General features: G+C 41.6%; 2 protein-coding genes across 3 annotated transcripts; both read left to right on the forward strand.

Moving 5' to 3' along the window:
* Nucleotides 1–346: 346 nt before the first annotated feature.
* On the forward strand, nucleotides 347–14,166 carry cep70 (centrosomal protein 70). 2 transcript variants are annotated; one of them, XM_063466675.1, is made up of 12 exons: nucleotides 347–936; nucleotides 1,250–1,349; nucleotides 1,709–1,832; nucleotides 2,931–3,111; nucleotides 6,413–6,561; nucleotides 9,979–10,084; nucleotides 10,183–10,314; nucleotides 10,409–10,558; nucleotides 10,696–10,864; nucleotides 13,252–13,360; nucleotides 13,441–13,520; nucleotides 13,803–14,166. In XM_063466675.1, the coding sequence occupies exons 1-12, from the start codon at nucleotides 799–801 to the stop codon at nucleotides 13,862–13,864; spliced, it is 1,500 nt and encodes a 499-aa protein (XP_063322745.1). In that variant the 5' UTR covers nucleotides 347–798; the 3' UTR covers nucleotides 13,865–14,166. The 2 variants fall into 2 exon arrangements, with proteins under 2 accessions (XP_063322745.1, XP_063322746.1); XM_063466676.1 differs by lacking the exon at nucleotides 10,409–10,558.
* Nucleotides 14,167–15,861: 1,695 nt separating this feature from the next.
* Nucleotides 15,862–19,248, forward strand: LOC134620334 (ankyrin repeat domain-containing protein SOWAHC-like). The gene has a single exon (XM_063466461.1). The coding sequence runs from the start codon at nucleotides 17,087–17,089 to the stop codon at nucleotides 18,302–18,304; it is 1,218 nt and encodes a 405-aa protein (XP_063322531.1). The 5' UTR covers nucleotides 15,862–17,086; the 3' UTR covers nucleotides 18,305–19,248.
* Nucleotides 19,249–19,304: the final 56 nt, after the last annotated feature.

The raw sequence follows: 19,304 nt of genomic DNA on the forward strand, positions 1-19,304 counted from the left end.
ATGAATACATCACACAATTTTGAACTGAATCGATTTAGCCTGGTTACAGACAAATATCCTAGAGGCACAGGCCCAAATCTCCTGCCAGTCTGGGCCATTTATAGAGCGGCCTAGGTCTCTTTCCCAAGCCTGTTTAGCAGCCAGGAAGTGAGGAGCTGAGCCGAAGTTAAGTATCCTCTAAAAGGAACTAATGGAAATATTTGGGTTTTTAAAGAGCAATAAGTATTTATATGAGACCATAGGTATAAAAGCTGTTCCGATCCACACTCCACCCCAGAAGGTGGCGGTAATGCACCTGAAGTTTAACAAGATAGACGAAGAAGACGAAGAAGAGGAAGCGGGGGATACCTACCTTGGCACGACACCTGTCGGATAGTTTGCTTGTTACACTTGTTTGAAAAAAAAAAACCCTGTCGGATATTTTTTTCTGTAAGCTGATTGGTGAACAAGTCGAATAAGCACTTCCTATTGGTTTACTATAGTGACATCATCGCGCACTTATTTGAATGACGGAAGGAGCATATTTTCTGTATTAGATGTCTAAAAATTAGCCAAGTGTACATCAACATCTGGTAACTTATACTAAATTAACTAGACTTCTTTGTTCACTACGGTAATATTTGCTAAGCTAACGTTTAGGGCCAACGCTAACTTGTTAGCTACTAGTGCTGCTAACACAGTCTGTGCCTGTTTGCTCGATTAGGATTATATTTTTAAGTGGACGTTTATTTATCGACTTTTTACAGGAAGTACTTACAGTAAGGACTTAATTTAACCACTTTAGGAAGTCTAAAGTGAATGAATGTGGTTTGGCTGATTAAAGAATACATTAAACGAAGATTACCAAGTTGTGTTGAGACGCCAAAAGAAGAGCTTTTCACTGAAGCCCTTTGGACACTTGTTGATTTCTTTCTGCAGACTGAACCGATGAAACAGGTAAGCTACGTTATTAAAACAGCATGATTAAGGTGATCCGAGGCTGCTGGGTTGTTGGATCGCCTTTCATACACTGCTTAGCTTCAGCGACCGCTCTCAGATACACGAGCTGCATTGTTAATGAAAGCTGGGTTTACGTTGAGCGGGACGTTTTTACGCGTGGATATGGACTTCAGGACTACTTATGCTTTACAGTCAAGAAATCAAACATATGTTTATCTGTGGAGCTACAAGCAGTTTCAGGTAGAGCTGTATTTCTGTTAACTGGAACGTGTTGAACTCCGCTGGCAGTGATGGTTTGTGTGTGTTGCAGCAGGAACAAGTGGAGTGGGATGACGTGAACAAACGTTTACAACATCATGGTTTTAAACCGGTGCTTTTTGCAGATCCCGCTGAGAATAAGAGTCCTGCAGGTAAGAATAAAAGTACGAGTATAAGACTTTATCAAAGGTCACGTGTTACGGTGGTCGAAAGTGAACAATCGTATCAGGCTGAAGACTGTAACCAACTATAAATGGAAACAAAAAACAGAATTGAAAACGGCTGACTAAGGACAGAGTGTATAAAATTAAAGTGGCTCAACAATATAGTTACTGTGTTAAATGTCAATAGATTTAATTTAGATGCAACTTTAAATGAAAAGAATGATTTGAATGGTCTTTTTGTTGTTTACTTGTTTATAAATTCTACTTTGATTTTTAAGCAAAAATGTTTGGCTTTAAGAGACTTGTCACTGTGATTTGATGAGTAATGTATACGGCTGTGTTTGCAGATTTGGTCCTTCTGGACAAGAAGTCGGCTGCTGAGCTGAGGACAACTCTGAGGATGATGCTCACAGACTCAGAGAGAAGGCAGGCCCTGATCCAGGAGCTTGTCATGTCCAACAACCAGCTCAAGTAAGTTCAGCACTGTGTAAGAAAAATTCTAAGTGATAATGTGATGTTATTTAGTGATGTTTTCAGTGAAACATGTTTCTAACTATCTGTTTAAATATGGAAACTGTAAATAGCCCCCCCCCCCCCCAAGGACTTTATTGCAGTCACGAATCTGACTGGACTGAACCTCAGTCTGTCCTGTAACGTGGCTAGGAGAGCTGGGGTCTGTTTCAGTGACACATGTGCAATGCTACTGCTGGATATTAATAATGTATATGCAGTGTTGTATAGACCACCTGTCCTGCTGTCATTTAACCTCTCCAACATCAGATGAGTATCAGGAACACACATTTCTCGATCCTCACAGACCAGTACAGGCATGAAATGTGAGACTGGGTGGCACGCTGCTGAGATGGAGTCTGTATGGAGTATGCATGCTCACCAAGTTTTCTGTTGGTGCTTGGTTTTTCTCCAACAGTTCAGCTCTATTCAATTCAGTTTTATGTTTATAGGGCCAAATGATAACAGTTTCCTCAAGACGCTTTATATTGTCAAGCAAAGAATCCAAATTAGAGCAGAGAAACCCCAACAATCATATGACCCCCTATGAGCAAGCACTTTGCCCACAGTGGGAAGCAAAAACTCCCTTTTAACAGGAAGAAACCTCCAGCAGAACCAGGCTCAGGGAGGGGCGGGGCCATCTGCTGTGATTGGTTGGGGTGAGAGAAGGAAGACAGGATAAAGACATGCTGTGGAAGAGAAACAGAGATTAATAACAGGTATGATTCAGTGCAGAGAGGTCAATAGAAGAAAGCAGTCCTACATATTTGTTTAATATGAAGGACATATTTGGTCAAAAATGACTCCAAGGTTACTCACAGTGTTATTAGACGACATGGTAATGCCATCCAGAGTAAGAGTCTGGCACATTCCTCTTGGTACATATGCTCTTCTTTCCTCACCCTTTGAGATTTTAACTTGTTGATGCTGTTTTAATAATTTTACGTAGAAGTTTGAAGTCATGTTGCCATAAAGTATTCAGTGAGCCTTTCAGGGCCTTCAGGACTACACAAACTGCAGTCAGCAGGTGCAAAGATGCTTTGCTTTGTGTGTTGTTAGAATGGAGGTTCAGGAGCACATGAGCCGAGCAGCTCAGCAGTCTCAGAGGGTCACAGAGCTGGAGGAAGTGTTGGACAAGGTGAAGACCAGAGTCCAGGATCTGGAGGACCGCTACCTTAGCAAGGCAGTCCAGCAGCACAGCCACACACAGCAACTGCAGAAGGAAAAACTGGAAGCACACGTGGGTCATTCAGCTTTTTATTTCACTGTCTTTAAATTTCCCGTTAACAAAAGGGCATGTACAAAGGGTCAAAACAAACGGGACAGGCACTCGAAGCCACAGTTACTTCTTTGTATAATTTTTCTTTCAAGCTCCAACTCGGCACCAAGTAAATTAAATTTCTTTTGGAAGTCTTAGTCATAATCATGCTGAACAGCTCTGTGTAGTGCTGGGCGATATGGAAAAAATATTTATCACGATATGAATTATTTTATATCACGATAACGATATATATCACGATATACGACCTGACCTGTGGTCATCTAGAAAGTACGCAGTCTGTAAACAGCGAGTGCCGAGGGTGCAGTCTTTGTTTTGAGTTACCGTAAAGTATGTCGCAAATCCGGGTGCACGTACAGCAGCACCAGCTCGCAAACCACGAGACGGAGTTTCTTTGCGAAAAATATCATTTTTTTATACTTTATTTTTTCTTGCATAAAGTTAAGAGCATGTATAGTGAGAAGACAACACTAATATATTTGCCACAGGCTATTTAACCCTTTAAGACCAACCATAGAACCAAGTCCGCCAGAGCTTATGTTTACATTTTACATGCTGTAGTGCCACTTGTGGGAGTATTTCAAGTTTCCATATATCAATACAACCGTTATAGCCCAAATTTTAATAATATGTATGTAGAGCTGGGCGATAGAACGATAACGATATGTATTGCGTAGAGCTGGGCGATATAAGATTTTTTCATATCACGATATGTTTTTTTCATTTCAGGCGATAACGATATATATCACGATATAAGCCAAATAACTATATTTGTAAGATTTAAATGTGCCGTTGCTCACAAGTAAAATGTGAAATAATCAGCAGCTTGTTTTGATTTTAATATTTATTTCCCATAATAAGTTCAACAGGGTAGATGTACTTAAGGAACATCAGACTTTTTCAGATAAATAAAGGCAAATATTGCAAACTACACAAAAGGCAGCCGCTAAAGCGTCTAAGTTTCAAAATAGAACAAACAAAACAGACTACTAAATTGTCAATTCCACTTAGAAACAAAATATTAATTCTAAAAAAAAATCTTAGTTTGTTTTACAGAAGAACAGACAAAATTGACTAACTTTTGTCAATATCAAATAAACTGAGAACTAAAAGGAAATTCTCAATCTCTCCTTGTTGTATAGCTTAGCTTTTCAAACAGTTTTAACAGTGACTTTAGTCTGACAAAAGCCGAGAAAAGAGAAAAATCAACCGAGAGCGTGAGCGAAGGTTACCGAAGAAAAAAACGATGATGGCTCCAATGCCAATACAATAAACCGGTGCATGCTCAATCTCTGACTGAAAGCGCTAATTCGTCATTCGGCTTTTGTCAGACTAAAGTCACTGTTAGAACTGTTTGAAAAGCTAAGCTATACAACAAGGAGAGATTGACAATTTCCTTTTAGTTCTCAGTTTATTTGATATTGACAAGTTAGTCAATTTTGTCTGTTCTTCTGTAAAACAAACTAAGATTTATTTTTAGAATTAATATTTTGTTTCTAAGTGGAATTGACAATTTAGTAGTCTGTTTTGTTTGTTCTATTTTGAAACTTAGACGCTTTAGCGGCTGCCTTTTGTGTAGTTTGCAATATTTGCCTTTATTTATCTGAAACTGAAGTCTCACGTTCCTTAAGTACATCTACCCTGTTGAACTTATTATGGGAAATAAATATTAAAATCAAGACAAGCTGCAGATTATTTCACATTTTACTTGTGAGCAACGGCACATTTAAATCTTACAAATATAGTTATTTGGCTTATATCGTGATATATATCGTTATCGCCTGAAATGAAAAAAACATATCGTGATATGAAAAAATCTTATATCGCCCAGCTCTATATGTATGCATTAAGTCCATAGTAACTACATAAATTGCAAAAACTTGTAGTGCAATAAACTACAAAAAAATTGAAAATCGTTTTTGTTTTGTTTTTTACATATATTTCTAGTTAAAAAAAATTTAAGAGGTGTATCCCTCAAAACTGTAAATACAAAAGTTTCCAACCAGGAGAAATTTATTTTGAGTGTCTTCATAGTTTTATTTTTGAGATACACTAATTCTTATATACTACAGGAAAAATGAAAATAAATATTATAATGCATCAAAATAAACTATTTCCAACAGTGTAATTTGAGTTCTAAGCATCGCAGAAACGATACAGAAAAGCATAAAGTCAAACATGACTTTTAGAAACACCAACATAGGCTTATAAGGCCCTTTTGCGAAAATGACGTCACTTCCGGTTTCGGGCAGGTAATGGCGGACATGCGATAGTTCGCGCTGACGTCTATGCCAACGTAGGAAGTGTTATGAATGTCAGCAAAGCGTGTTTCTGGAATATTATGTTTTTGTTGCTGCAAGTTTGGAATATTATGTTTTTGTTGCTGCAAGTGCTTCTTATGCAATTTTTGCAAAGTTATATGTGGAAGGAAACCGTGACCTAGGACAAGCTAATGGCATAAGATGTAAGTACAACTCCTCCGGTTTCACATGCAAAAAAAAAAAAAATTGCACTACCTTACGTGGTTCCAGTTCTACAGGGATTTAAAAATAGTTAGGTAAAACGGAGTGTGCCTGCTCCGACCGGTTGTAAAGGGTTAATTATATATTTTATGTAATAATTTATAAAATTTGGGTTAGTACGATATAAAAGATAGAAGACAAATGGCACAATAGACACTTTTCTATTGTCCACACGATATATATCGTCATATCGCCCAGCACTAGCTCTGTGCATGTAAAACACTGAACAAACTCTATAATTCATATAAGCAGATGTCTCCAGGTGTCTGCTAAAGTTTACATGATGTGAACATATTATCTGTAATGAACAAAGATATTCCCGAGTCACCAAAGTTAACACTGAACCTTGAGCTGTTTCCCAAACATTTAACAGGCTACCCTGAACTCTTTAAGATGAGTGTAGGCGTTTATTTTTATCGACTGCATGTTTTCTTGTAGAGCACACATTTAAACATTAATGTTATTGTGGCGAGGCGTAGTTGGCGGTGCCGTGCGGACGCACCTGCACGGCATCCGCAATCACGGCCGCCTGGTAAAACACGGGGACTCAGGGGTTGGTGTGGTTGTTGTGGTGTATTTGCGGCTGGCAGCTTGAGAGCTGCAGCCGCATGTAATAAAATGGCTCAAAACTGTCACCCGTGGGCTTGCCGTGTCTCATTCGCACCACAGTTATGTTTCATGTTTCAATGGTTTGCAGTTTCCGTGTACTGGTAAAAGAAAAACCTTCTGCGTACTTTCAGAGACGGTGTGAGATTCTAGAGCAAAAGCTGTCGAAACAGAAAGAGGAGGCAACCCAGCTTCAGAGGAAACTCCATTTCATCACCAAAAAAGAAGAGCAGCGATTGGCTTTGCAGCGTCAAGCCTCCCAGCAGAGGTCTGCAGATCAACAGTAAGAACTACTTTATTTGAAAACCCCACACACAAAATCATTGAACAGTGTGTAAAGTCTGTTCTAGACTGTCTAGGGTAGGCAGTCAGCCATACCGTTGTGCAGATCTGTAGAGGAGGGCTCATATCAAATAATGCTACAACATAGTTTTTGTAGAATACCAAGTCAAAGTGAGCCTATTCACATCAGTCAAACATGGCATGTTGTAGCAGGGCCCGTGCTCAAAAGTCAGGCCTGTGCCCCAGACGTGCTCAGGCATGCAGACGGAAACATGCTGTGAGTTTTTGGGGAAGTCTCCGCTGCTGTTTGACTGAGTCAGCGAGGCTTAATCTGACCCCAGATTGCCTCAAATTTGGCCTCGTTCTAAGTCAGAGCACCAGCAGAAGAACCCGGAGGAAACAGACCAATCTGACCCAAGGTCAGTGCACGTCACATTGTCAATGCGATGTCTAGAGAACAATGCGATATAGGATTTTCAAATTGATACCATAGTTTCATGTAATAAAAAAAATCAGAGACTGGTTTGAATCCTGGTGAATTGACTGCAAGGTCAGAGGTCAGGTTTTCTGAAAATTCAGTGAATGCAATAACTTCAGAACAAGGCGATGTAGGATTCTGACACTGTTGGGAGGCTGAGAGCTAGTACTGGCTGCTGCTAGTAGTTTCAGATCTCTCAAAAGATGTCTAGTTGGATTCGTATCTTGGCTCTGGCTGAGCCACTTAAGGACATATACAGACTGGTCCTGAAGCCAGTCCTTTGTTATCTCAGCTGTGGGCTTAGGGTTATTGTCGTTTTGGACGATAAACCTTTGCCCAGGTCTGAGCTTCAGAGCCATCTGGAGGCCACTGTGCTCATTAGGACCATCGCTGCTGCAGGAATTGTTCTGTAGTCTTTCTCAGATCTGTGCCTCGATACAGTCCTGTCTCTGAGGTCTGCAGACTGCTCTTTGGACTTCAGGACTTGTGCCCTGACATTCACTGTCAACTGCAGGATCTTATATAGACAAGTGTGCTACTTTACAACATGTGTCCAGTCAACTGAATTTACTACAGGTGGACTCCAAGTTGTACAAACTAAAAGACGAACAGTCTAAGGAGCTTGGAAAGAAAAGCTTCTGGACTTCTTTAAGTTTCTTGAAGGTGTTTCACCTCTCATTTGAGAAGCTTCTTCAGTTCTAAGAGCAACTGGTGTAATAAAATCTGGGACTCTCCACCTCCTCCTCTTAGAACTGAGAACTCAGATGAAACCCCTTCAAAGAAACTTAAAGAAATCCAGCCCCTTTTCTTTCTGAGCTCCTTAGACTACAATGACCTGGATGACTGACAACCTTCACAGACTAAAAGATGAACACTTTTGTTAAAGTTACATTTATTTATTTTATGAATTTGCATTTTATGAATCCAGTTTCCAATAAGGCTGTAACATGACAAAATGTGGAGCCAGTGAAGGGCAGTGAATACTGTAAAACCCTTGTAGGTTGTACTGGGAGGGGAATCGGGTGTAAACATCTGCCAAGTCAGTTATGTGGTAAAGAACAGCTTGTTCTTAAGCAGCCTTGGGCCCTCTATGGCCCACTGTGAGTCCTGGTATCAGGAGGAAGTGTTGTTATTTATTTATATAACAGCGAATCACAACAACCGTCGCCTCAAGGCGCTTACTGTTGTAAAGTAAACACCCCACAATAATACAGAGAAGAGAGGGCCCCGTGCCCACTGTAGGGCCCCGTGCCCACTGTAGGGCCCCATTCCCACTGTAGGCCCCCGTTCCCACTGTAAGGCCCTGTGCCCACTGTAAGGCCCTGTGCCCACTGTAAGGCCCCGTGCCCACTGTAGGCCCCAGGCCCACTGTAGGGCCCCATTCCCACTGTAGGCCCCCGTGCCCACTGTAGGGCCCTGTGACCACTGTAAGGCCCCGTGCCCACTGTAGGTCCCCGTTCCCACTGTAAGGCCCCGTGCCCACTGTAAGGCCCCGTGCCCACTGTAAGGCCCCGTGCCCACTGTAGGTCCCCGTGCCCACTGTAGGGCCCACTGTAGGGCCCCGTGCCCACTGTGGCTGCAACTTGCTCTCCATTGCATCCGTTGGAGTCTGAATGTGTGTGAGTGTACTTTGAGTGCTCCGAGTGCTCTGTAAGAACCAGTCCATCTACCAGTTAAACCCTGGTTTTGTTTTCGGTCACTATGAAAAATCCTCTCAGGCTTTGGGGATCATGTCACAATAACTCATCATTCATACACATGTTTTCATCATCCCAGTTTGTTCAGCAAGTTTCAGTAACTATGTAAGAAGCTGCAATCGCTTCCCTCCTGTAAGATATACCTACAAACTCCAAGCTTTCCTCCACAGCACTCTCCTAGATCGTCAGTTAGGGCTGCTCGATTATGGCAAAAATGATAATCACGATTATTTTCACTGAAATTGAGATCTCGATTATTTGACGATATTTATTTAACAATAACAATGTATTGAAAATTGGCTTTAAAGATGTCAAAAAAATTATATAAAATAGTGTGCAAATACTGATTACAGTGCAAATGTTTGCAATATAAAAAATAAATGAAATTGAGCAGTGGTCTTTGGCGAGGAAAACTTTACCGCGTTTGTTATCTCCTGGTGTCTCTGGGAGCTGGTGGGATATTTAGTCGCGTTGTACAGGGTAGCGTGAATGGAGGTCTGTGAGGATGAAGCAGGTGTTGTCGAGAGTTTTTCTCTATGCTCCTTCATTGTTTGATCGTATGTCACTTTGTGAGCGGTCTTCAAATGATTGAATAAATTTGTAGTGTTGCTCTGTGGTGCAGCTACGACACACTATGTCTACTTGATCCACGTCTGACTCCACGAACCCAAAATGTTTCCACACCACTGAAGTCGTTTTACCTCTCTTTTCAACCAACGGCATTCTTTCTTCAGCAGCTGTTATCCTCTCCTCTCCAAATAACTTCTGCTTAGCTTTCCAAGCTTCCCTCGTGTCCTCTTAATTGTTGTAACGCGTGTTCGAAACGCAGAGAGGTGCGCTAGATTTGCCACAGGGAGCAGCGCGAGAGTAAAGCACGAGGGAGGGGCTAATAATCGGCTCAGTCATTTTTAATGATCGTTGAAAGCCCAGATCGTAATTTAGATTAAGATTCGATTAATTGAGCAACCTTATCGTCAGTCACACTCCATTAGAAATGGTCATGCACTGCATTGTGACTCATGATAGACACAAAATCCAATTTAAGTAGAAACTGAACTCCCATTAACAAACAAAAAAACTCCAAATAGTGTTTAAATGAGTCATATGAGTTTTTTGCTGTCCAGACTTTATCAGTGTGAAGATGACCAAAGTGAATTTGACCTGTTCCTGAAAGTCCAAAGTATTAAACAGAATTTAAGTAGAATTTCTGTATCCGGCAGTTCATCTCATTTCTCATTCGCAGAGCCAACTTCCTGTGGAGCTCGCCAAAACAAGACTGCACAGCTGAGATTAGCGAGCTCATCAGTGACCCAGCCAAGGAAGCCAGGCTGTGTGTCTACTATCATCATGTAAGTGTGACTTCATGTAGTCTCGGGCACGTACTGCTTTGAGCCTTTTTTTCCTGACATAACAGAAATATTTCTACTTTTCTTTCCTGAAATTTCAGCTGTTGAATGAGATAAGTGCAGTTGTAACTGATCATAAAGGTCCTCTGAGAGTGCACAGACCAGAGCGGTCTGACTTCCAGGATGTCCTGTCTACACTGAAAGTGTGGGCAGAGCAGCTCGACCTGCTGAAGGTAAACACCAACAACCTGCGAAACTATCTCGAGCCCTCGGTTAGGTATGTGACGTCTGCTTTGAAGATGAACTTCCTGTGCATGCGTGCTTCAGGGTCTTCAGTGCCGTTTAAAAGAACTGTCTGTCAGACTAATGCCCTTACAACCATGTGATGGTGGTTATAACACTGACGAAGCAGCAGAGGTTGGAGACATGTTGCTGCTTGTAGACGCCATGCTGGAAAATGCTTCGGCTGATGATAAGGTAGAAGTTTGTTACTCTTTTGTTGTACTACTTTATCAGGCTGGTGTGTAAATGACACTGCAGGGCGCGGTGGCTCACATGTCTGAGCGTATACTTCAGAGAAGCCTGCTTATTGGAGCGTTTTCTTTCCTTGTTAGGTCCTCAGAAGCCCCACTCGACACACTCTGGAGTCCATGGTGTCTCATTTTCAGAAGCTGTTTGACGTCACCTCTCTGAGAGGAGTGTACCCTCGTATGAATGAGGTCTACACTAAACTGGGAGAGATGACCAATGCCATGAGGAACCTTCGAGATATACTTGATCTAGGTGACTTACACAGAGTGCCTAGTTATGGATGTTATTTATGCAGTATGACAGTATGGGTTTCTATGAGCATCTCTTGGACACGTTTTTCTTTGTTAGGATTGAAACCCTGAAGTTAAAAGTAATTAAGAGTCATTAAAATAAGCAAACTCACTCCTGGAGGCAGAGTAGACCTATCCTAGGAGGTACTAGTGCTAATGTCCTCATGATAATCCATTGTTTTGACTGTATAAACATCCGGTTCTTCACATCCAAGATATTCCAAAGTACTGCACAGTAGTGCTTAATTAAAACACTTGGCACACACACTGTCCAGAAGTTCAAAGTAAACTAAAAACAGCGACTGTAGAGGCCTGGACCTGCCAAACACTGCTACTCCCTGCAGGTAGCATCACCTACACTTATCTCCTAATGCACGCCTCGGCCACTAGATGGGGCAGACTGACAAAAATGAATATTTGTATAACTGTATCGTCATCTTTGGTTCCTGCAGTTTGGGTCTCATGCAAGGGCGTAGATTTGGTTTTGGCATTGGTGGGGACGGGTGTTTCAACCACCGAACCCCACCCTGTTTCTTTTTTTTCCTTTTCGTCTTTGCTTCTTGATAAAAAAAGGAGAAATATACTCGCCTACTTAAGCTATTCTACATGCTATTAAACCATTTAAAATTACAATTCATAGTTTTATATGTGAATTATATAATGTTAAATTACTATTAAACAAATGACTGACTAAGTATTTTAGACTTTAGTTTACTTCAGCCACATTCCATGTAAATCAGGTATCATACAAAATTAAAAATAGCTTCAAATACAGTCAAGACAATAAAAGAATATGACTTTAAGGACTTAAATGTGGGAGGGAGCGATTTCGCAGGTCTTTCCTCCCCACTGCTGTCAGACTCCACAACAAAGACTTTTGCAGCTGATCAAACACACAATAAGACGTTGTAAGTTGTATTTTTACTCAGTTGTATATAACATTTGTATTCTATTTTTATCCTAATGTATATTTTATTCTACTATTTTATTCTATTCTGTACAGTATATTATTCTTATTGTATTCTAATTTTTGCTATATAACTTTGCACTGTCCACTTTCTGCTGTGACAAAACGAAAGGCAATCTTATCTTGACACGATTACTTCAGTTATAGTACACCAACTTCTCTTATACATTAGCACTAAGGGAACACTAAATGAACTGGTGGTTTTTGTCGATAAAACTCATCTAAGATGACCACAAAATTATTATTCTATGCTTGATGTGCCTCACCTTTGGCCCTGGCTTTTCCCCTCTGACTGCACTAGGACATATTGATAAAATAACACATTGATTCGTGCCATATAAAAAGTGAGACATGTCAATTCAGATTCTTTGTCAAATCTACACTAATCAATCAATTTACATCAGCAGCCTAACAATTGTAGTGCAAACTGCACTACAAGGTGGAATATTTGCAAAATCATGACTACCTCATGATATTTTGTCTCAAAAATTAACCCTATGAATATGTCAGTGCCACTAGGATGAAATTATTGTGTCACCAACATTTTAATGTAGAGACATATAATTTTAACAGCCTCTGTAAACTAATATCCTGGCTTGCTCGAGGCTGCCATTTTTTCTGACATTTTCAATCAAAATTAGAAATGCTGCTCTGAGACTGAGAGAACCAACAGAGCTGCCTGTTGTGCAGTTAGTGTCCAAAACACGTCATTCATGGTTAAACACAATTTTAGACTGATGTGGGCCAAAGCCGAGCATAGCCTGTAACGTTATTGTGACGGACACATTTTATGAGTGAGCTTGACTTTCAGTGACTTACAGGTTTCTTTGAAAAATACTTTCTTATATGCACGTTCTTCCTCTTTGCTGCCGTCCTCCTCTCCTCCTCTCAGCGCAGGTTTGCCGCTGCTGAAACTAAACAGAGCTCCCTGAAAGGCTCAGCCAATCACATTGGCCATATTTGTCACATGAGGTCGGACTCCAGTAGAGAACGTCATTTAACCCTTTCTGCACCGCTGGGTGACTGAGACGCTGATCGATTTTTTTTTTCTTTCTATCGGGTTTGGGTTTTTTTTACAAGAAGCGATCAAATTATTGGTGGGGACAATTCAATAATCGCTGGATATTGGTGGGGACATGTCCACTCCTTCCATGCCAAATCGACGCCCTTGGTCTCATGTCTCCACTGGCTGTGACTCTTTGTTCTCGATTACTAACGAGCATCTTCCTCCTGACCTTGACCACAGCAGTAGCTTTCATAATGGCTTCTTTTTCATGCTGCTTCCATAGTCAGGAGAGTCTTCCATATTACACTGAGTGTGGATTACTGTCATTCAGCATCATTCAGCATGTGACTAACAGGGCTGTCTGTGGTTTTGTCAGACGGTGGTGTTTCTCCTGCTGAAGTTGTGAAACATGTGTCCAGACTGGTGTCCTCCATTGAAAGCATGGCGAGGTTCCCTGAGTTGCTGGGAGACATTGATATTGACAGGTTTGCTTTTCTCACACATTACTTGGACTACCAGATGGCAGCTGCTCAGGCCTGCTTCAATCTTTGCTCCTGTTTTTCAGCATCATCATGAAGGTGAAACGGCACGAGGAGTTCTTCCCTGCTTTCCATGCCCTGGTTACAGGAATCTTACAGACTCTAGGTAAATTCAACCAACTCTATTTATTTTATTTACAAATGACTTCTTGGTGGAAATAAATCCAGGACTCTCATCCAATATTTACTGAGGAAACATGAAGATGAACAGATTGGTGTTTCGAGGAGCTCGCAGTCAGTATCATTATGGTGTTGGGTGCCTTCCAAACACTGACTGATTGTGAACTGCTCGTTGTAATTTGATTTTAAGACGATCCTGGGCTGGGATTGGCCGAGCTGACTTTAAGCCTGAGATTTCTACTACTGCTCTTCTCTCTGTGTGTTACAGGAGTGAGCCACCTAGACGACATCCTGCCAGCTCTGAAGGCTTTGACAGAAACAGCACAGTGACCTGGATCAGCTTCTTGTTTTTAGTCAAACGTCTATATTATAAGCTGCCTTGAAAGCATGGCTGATACTGTTTTCACCTCTGTGTGGATGATGCCAACAGATTTTTACACTTTTGATACTTTACCATTGTAAAGCTTACAGGAGTAGATGAGTTAAAGGCACGATGTGATGGTGGTGGTGCCATAGGAGGTGTGGTCTCTGAAAATCATGTCAGTACTGTCAGTACTTGTGTTTGACATGTGTACATAGCTGTACCAAAAGCAGGTCCCAAATATGGGAGGAATAAAGCATTTGTCAGTTATTAGCGGTTTCATGTCTGTGACGTCTTCATTTGGTTTGGTGAATGCAGCGTCCACACACGTCTCATAGACTTATACTCCCAAGCATTAAGAAGCAAAACTGTGCCAGCTGTAAATGGACAAACGCCTCACATGAAGCTGGTTAGCATACTGTGTTACTGAGGGAAACACAAAATGTTGCAGTTTAACACTTATTGTGCTTTTCACAGATAACGTCTTGATCAGTAGGTTTAACTGGACACTGTTTGCTGGTTTAACCATCAGAATGGTTTTATTTGGTGGCAGCAGCAACATGTAGCTGAATCATGGTTAAATCCTAATCAGGATATAATCAAACTCATGAATGAGAAATGTAGTCTGAGTAATGGAAAGGATTTTTAGGCCTGACCTTTTTACCCTGACTCCCAGGAGCGTTGTTATCACTGCTGTGAGAGCAGATAGTGTTATATGTGAGATTGTAGAAGACAGAGAGATGTGAGAACTTTACCATGTACGACTGAAAAGGGGATTTTAGATTATGTTGTGATTGAAACCCAGAGTCGTGAAGAGAAAAGGTAACCCTGTGAAACTAAGAGGAGATGTTGGAAAGATGTCATATTCATGTGAGACTGATTCAAGAAGAAATTAGTTGAAGTAAACTAACGATGAACTCTGAGTCTTTCTACAATAAAATTAATTCCAGTAAGGAAGACTCAAACTTTTGGAGTAATCAATGATAGAGGGACAGTTTTATTTAGCTGTACACCCGAACAGTTTCCCAGGAAACAAACTGGATTTCTGCAGTTTTGAATGTCGAACAGTCTGTCTTTATTCGTTTGAATGTTTGGATATAATGGAGACTCTAAGAACAAGATATTACTGGGAAAAAATTCAGATGTTATTGGAGATCTAAAAGCAAAATACCCAGATGACTTTACATTAGTGGGTGTTAGTTGTGGCCCTGATGAATGGTGTGATAGTCTCCTATTTACACCATGAATACAATCAAAACATTACAAGATTCTTTTAATAAGCATCTCAGGACAACTGTTGTTGTGATTTGGTGCTACATAAATAACATTGAATTTAACTGAATAATAATAATGTAATTGGTGTATGGACACATTTTAACCCCATAATAAGCTGGTTTTCATGGATCAGACCCAATTGATATTGTTGCTCAAGAATTAGTTTTTGGTTTGTTACCCAAGATATTTGTTAAATGTGCTGCAAGCCAACATCTCTGCAGCTGCCATTCATCTGAATCAGAGTACTTTAATTAAAAGTAAGACAAAGTATGGAGAGAAAAGCGGGAGCAACTGAAACAGGCTGCGTGCCGGTTGACGCATGCGCACTCCTTAATATAAAAATTATTGATCATTGTGGCGTCACTATAACTTTAAAACCTGGAACAGAACTAACACTGACAAAAATGGTGGAAATTTAACGCATAAAGTTTAAATGATGGTGAAAAACAAATTCATGTAATGAAAAAGGTCAACTTGTTTATTTCTATTTATAAAGTGAGAGAATCCCAGAAGACAAACTACAGACAAAAGAAACGGAGAGAAAACTAATCAATGACATCGGTATTTGTTGTAAAAACAATGTAGTGTCACATACCCACAAGGAATAACTTAGAAACGTCCGATCAGGTTAGACGCGTTGTATCGGAGTAAAGCCAGATGTAAACAGATTTTCAATTCAGCTTTATTTATACAGCACCAAATCACAACAACAGTCGTCTCAGGGCGCTTTACACTGTAAGGCAGACCCTACAATAATACAAACATTACTGAAGGTGATTAAAAAAAACAGTTCCTACTTCATCGAATTACAAAAAAGGAGAATGAGCAAATGTGACGGTACAATTATGACCAGCCGTAAAGAAAATGTAAATGTTATCAGAATATTTTAACTCCATAGCTACTCTCTCTAGGTATTATTTTTAGAAAAGGTTAAACTGGTTATTTGTCAGATTGATCTGAAAAGGAAGTGACTTTTTAAAAATGAACTTGACTCAGCTACGAAGAGAACGGCTCTGAGAAAATCACCAGGACAAGAAGGCTTCAGCATTTTGCGCAGATATCAGAGGTTTGCTTCGTAAAGCAATAAAACAATGTATACAGTGAAGCGAGAGATAATTAGTTTAATACCAAAACGAAATATTCTGAATAATTTAAGGCCAATTACATTAATATTTACACAGATGGTTTGCTCCAAACACATAATAACAACAGTGTGGCAGCAGATTATGCAGAACGGCTGGAACAGAATGAAAGAAAGTGAAATAACGTTTGTCAGGTTTCAGTTTTTGGATTTAACAAACAACAACGACGGAACAGATTTCAGTATTTATTGATCCAACACATGCTTTCAAAGTATCCAACGGAACTAGCAGGAGGTTAGACTGTAATAAATGCTGTGAGTGCGGTACAGACGTTCATCAGTTCTGGTTTAGTGTCCCAGTATCTTGTCCAGTAAACACTGGGTGGGGTCCAGTTTGACTCCTTAAACGTGCGGGTATTACTGCGTTGAAAAAAAAGGCTCTACAAGAGATTTTCTTCTCAAACTGAGCTATAATTATTTTTTCCTAATGTGGCTTTAACACTCCGTCGTGGGTTTTTACGTACACAGGTACACGTGTAAATAAAAAGTCGACGAGTATTTTAGTTTTATAAGCGCTGCCCTATTTCACAGAAAAATGGTGCTTTGGCGCAATCGGTACTTAAAAAGTAGAAGTCCAGTAAATCACAGCTGTTAGTAGTTTTGGTGGATGCGTTACAGCCCGCGGAACAAGAAGTGAGGAGAAACACCTGGCTCAGGTTACGGAAATAACAGCCAAGTCAGAGTTCCGCATAATTTCAACACTGAAAGAATTTGACGGGACAAAGTGTCCTCGGTGTGTTTGTACAGTGGAGGACTGGACCGCAGCTGGAAGGCGATGGGAAACTGGGAAAGCTTCAGACGAGACAACAGGGAGTCCAGAAAGGAGCCGGTTGGAAAAGAGCCCAACGTACCAGAAATTACAGTGACTGAAGCGTCGCCGCTCTCTCCAGAGAGATCTTTCTTTAGCGTACCCGGGCCTGCACACACTGGTACGACGGGACAGGTACTTACTGCTGCTGAGCAGCAGGCTGAGTCTGAGTCACAGGAAAGCCTGAGCGCAGCAGAGGGGCTTAGTGTGACCATGTGCAGAAAGTCTGCAGAGTCCCAGCACAGGTCTCCCTTTGGCCCGCCGGAGTCACAGGAGGAGGAGCGCGTAGATACGCACAGTTTGTCTGGAAGTGACGATAACAGCACCCCAAGAGGGAGTCGCAAGCATTTCATAGAGGTCATGATGAACAGCTCCCCAGCGATTCGGCGCTCTTTTTACCTGTCCCCCAGGGCTGAAGCTGACTCCACCTCTATGGTTTCCTCCACCCTGGACGAAGACAGGACAGCTGTAGCCTTGGAGCCTATGGAGCATGAGTGGATGATGTGTGCTTCAGACGGGCAGTGGAGCAGCTTGCATCGCCTCCTCACCGCAGAACCCAGCCTCATCCTGAAGAAGGATTTTGTGACTGGCTTCACCTGCCTGCACTGGGCCGCCAAGCACGGCAAGCCTGAGCTCATAGCCATGATTATTAATTTTGCCAAGCTGCACAACATTTCTATTAGTATTGATATTCGATCCAGCACTGGCTACACACCTCTGCACATCGCCGCCATGCACGGTCGTGTGGAGGTGGTCAAGCTTCTGGTTAGAACCTACAATGCAGATGTGGAGATCAGAGACTATAGTGGGAGGAAGGCCTGCCAGTACCTCACTGACAACTTGAGCGTGGACATACGGAGCATCGCTGGAGGCTGTGAGTGCTCTGCAGGTGAGAACTCTCATCCCAGGGACGGAAGACGCTGGAGGATCTCTAACATAAAGCCCCTCAGCCAGCTTAACTCCAACGATTGTGCTTCTGGGGACAGTGAGGGCCAACCCAGGGAAATGCCCCTCAGGAGGAAGTCCTCACTGAGCAGGATGAAGCCCAAACTGCAGAAGCTTCGTGACAGGACATCCCAGATCGTCCACAGCACTTCATTCAAAGATAAAGAGCAACTAGGAGGGTCAAAGAGAGCCTCTAGATCCAGAGCCAAGAGCCACTTCTTTGGGTCAGATCAGTACTGACACAGGATGTGGTGGAGCACTACGTATATCTCCCAGCTTATTTTCATTTATCGTTATTGCAAACAGCCTTTCAGTGCAGTGTCTGCTTGACTTGACTGAACATCATGTTGATTCAATGGGAACATGAAAAACATGCTTTACTAGCTTTGGATTATCAAACAGGAACTTTTCTGTGTGGTGAATATATGAAGCAGCTTTCATGGTTACTGTGGCCCACTGAAGGCTGTGGGGTCAGTGGAGGAGGACATGAGCGACTGTACTTTTAACAGCTTTTCTCTCCTTTTAGTTTTCTTTATGAAATAAACTAAGGGAACAGTAATGATCAGCTCCATGATGTACAACAAACGCACACTGTGTGTTCACAGCAGTAACTCCTACTAGCCTTTAAATCAGATCACAGATGGTGAGACTCCCTCTGCAGGCCAAGCTGGGTATTTTTATCCATCCACAGCTGACAGTAAAGCCCGTCGACCTTAAGTCAGTAATCCGCCTGCAGTCATCCAGATTACTGTGTCACGAGGCTGTGAGGGAGTGTAAGGTGACAGAGAAGCTCTAGCAAAGTGTGACCACTTTGTGTGACCGCTGAGCACTGAGTGCACTGACACATGTCACATGATCCATTGAGTTTATGGTTTACTGTATGTGAGGACAGCAGTGGAGCAGAGGCTTATGAGCCACGCATGTACTAAACGTCCTGCTTCACCTCCTTCTCACACCCGGCATCTCATTTCTGGGAAAACCCTTCTCCCTGATGTTGTGTGGATGTGTGGAAGTTTCGTCACCCTGTTTTCATCAGTGTGTAAAGAAGCACTTCTTCTCTTAGCTGCACGTTTAATCTTTAACAGCTTGCACTTCAGCATTTATTTTTGCACGTTTACCTGGTTTAATGACACCATTTGAATGTTTGTTTTACTTATTAAATAAAACACTCCATCTCCATCTGATTTAACTCTTGTTGTTTCAGCTCAGCTTGGGTTTCCTGGTCTGAGGAAATATTCGG

The sequence above is a fragment of the Pelmatolapia mariae genome, linkage group LG23 (genome assembly GCF_036321145.2).
Source record: "Pelmatolapia mariae isolate MD_Pm_ZW linkage group LG23, Pm_UMD_F_2, whole genome shotgun sequence".
NCBI lineage: Eukaryota > Metazoa > Chordata > Actinopteri > Cichliformes > Cichlidae > Pelmatolapia > Pelmatolapia mariae.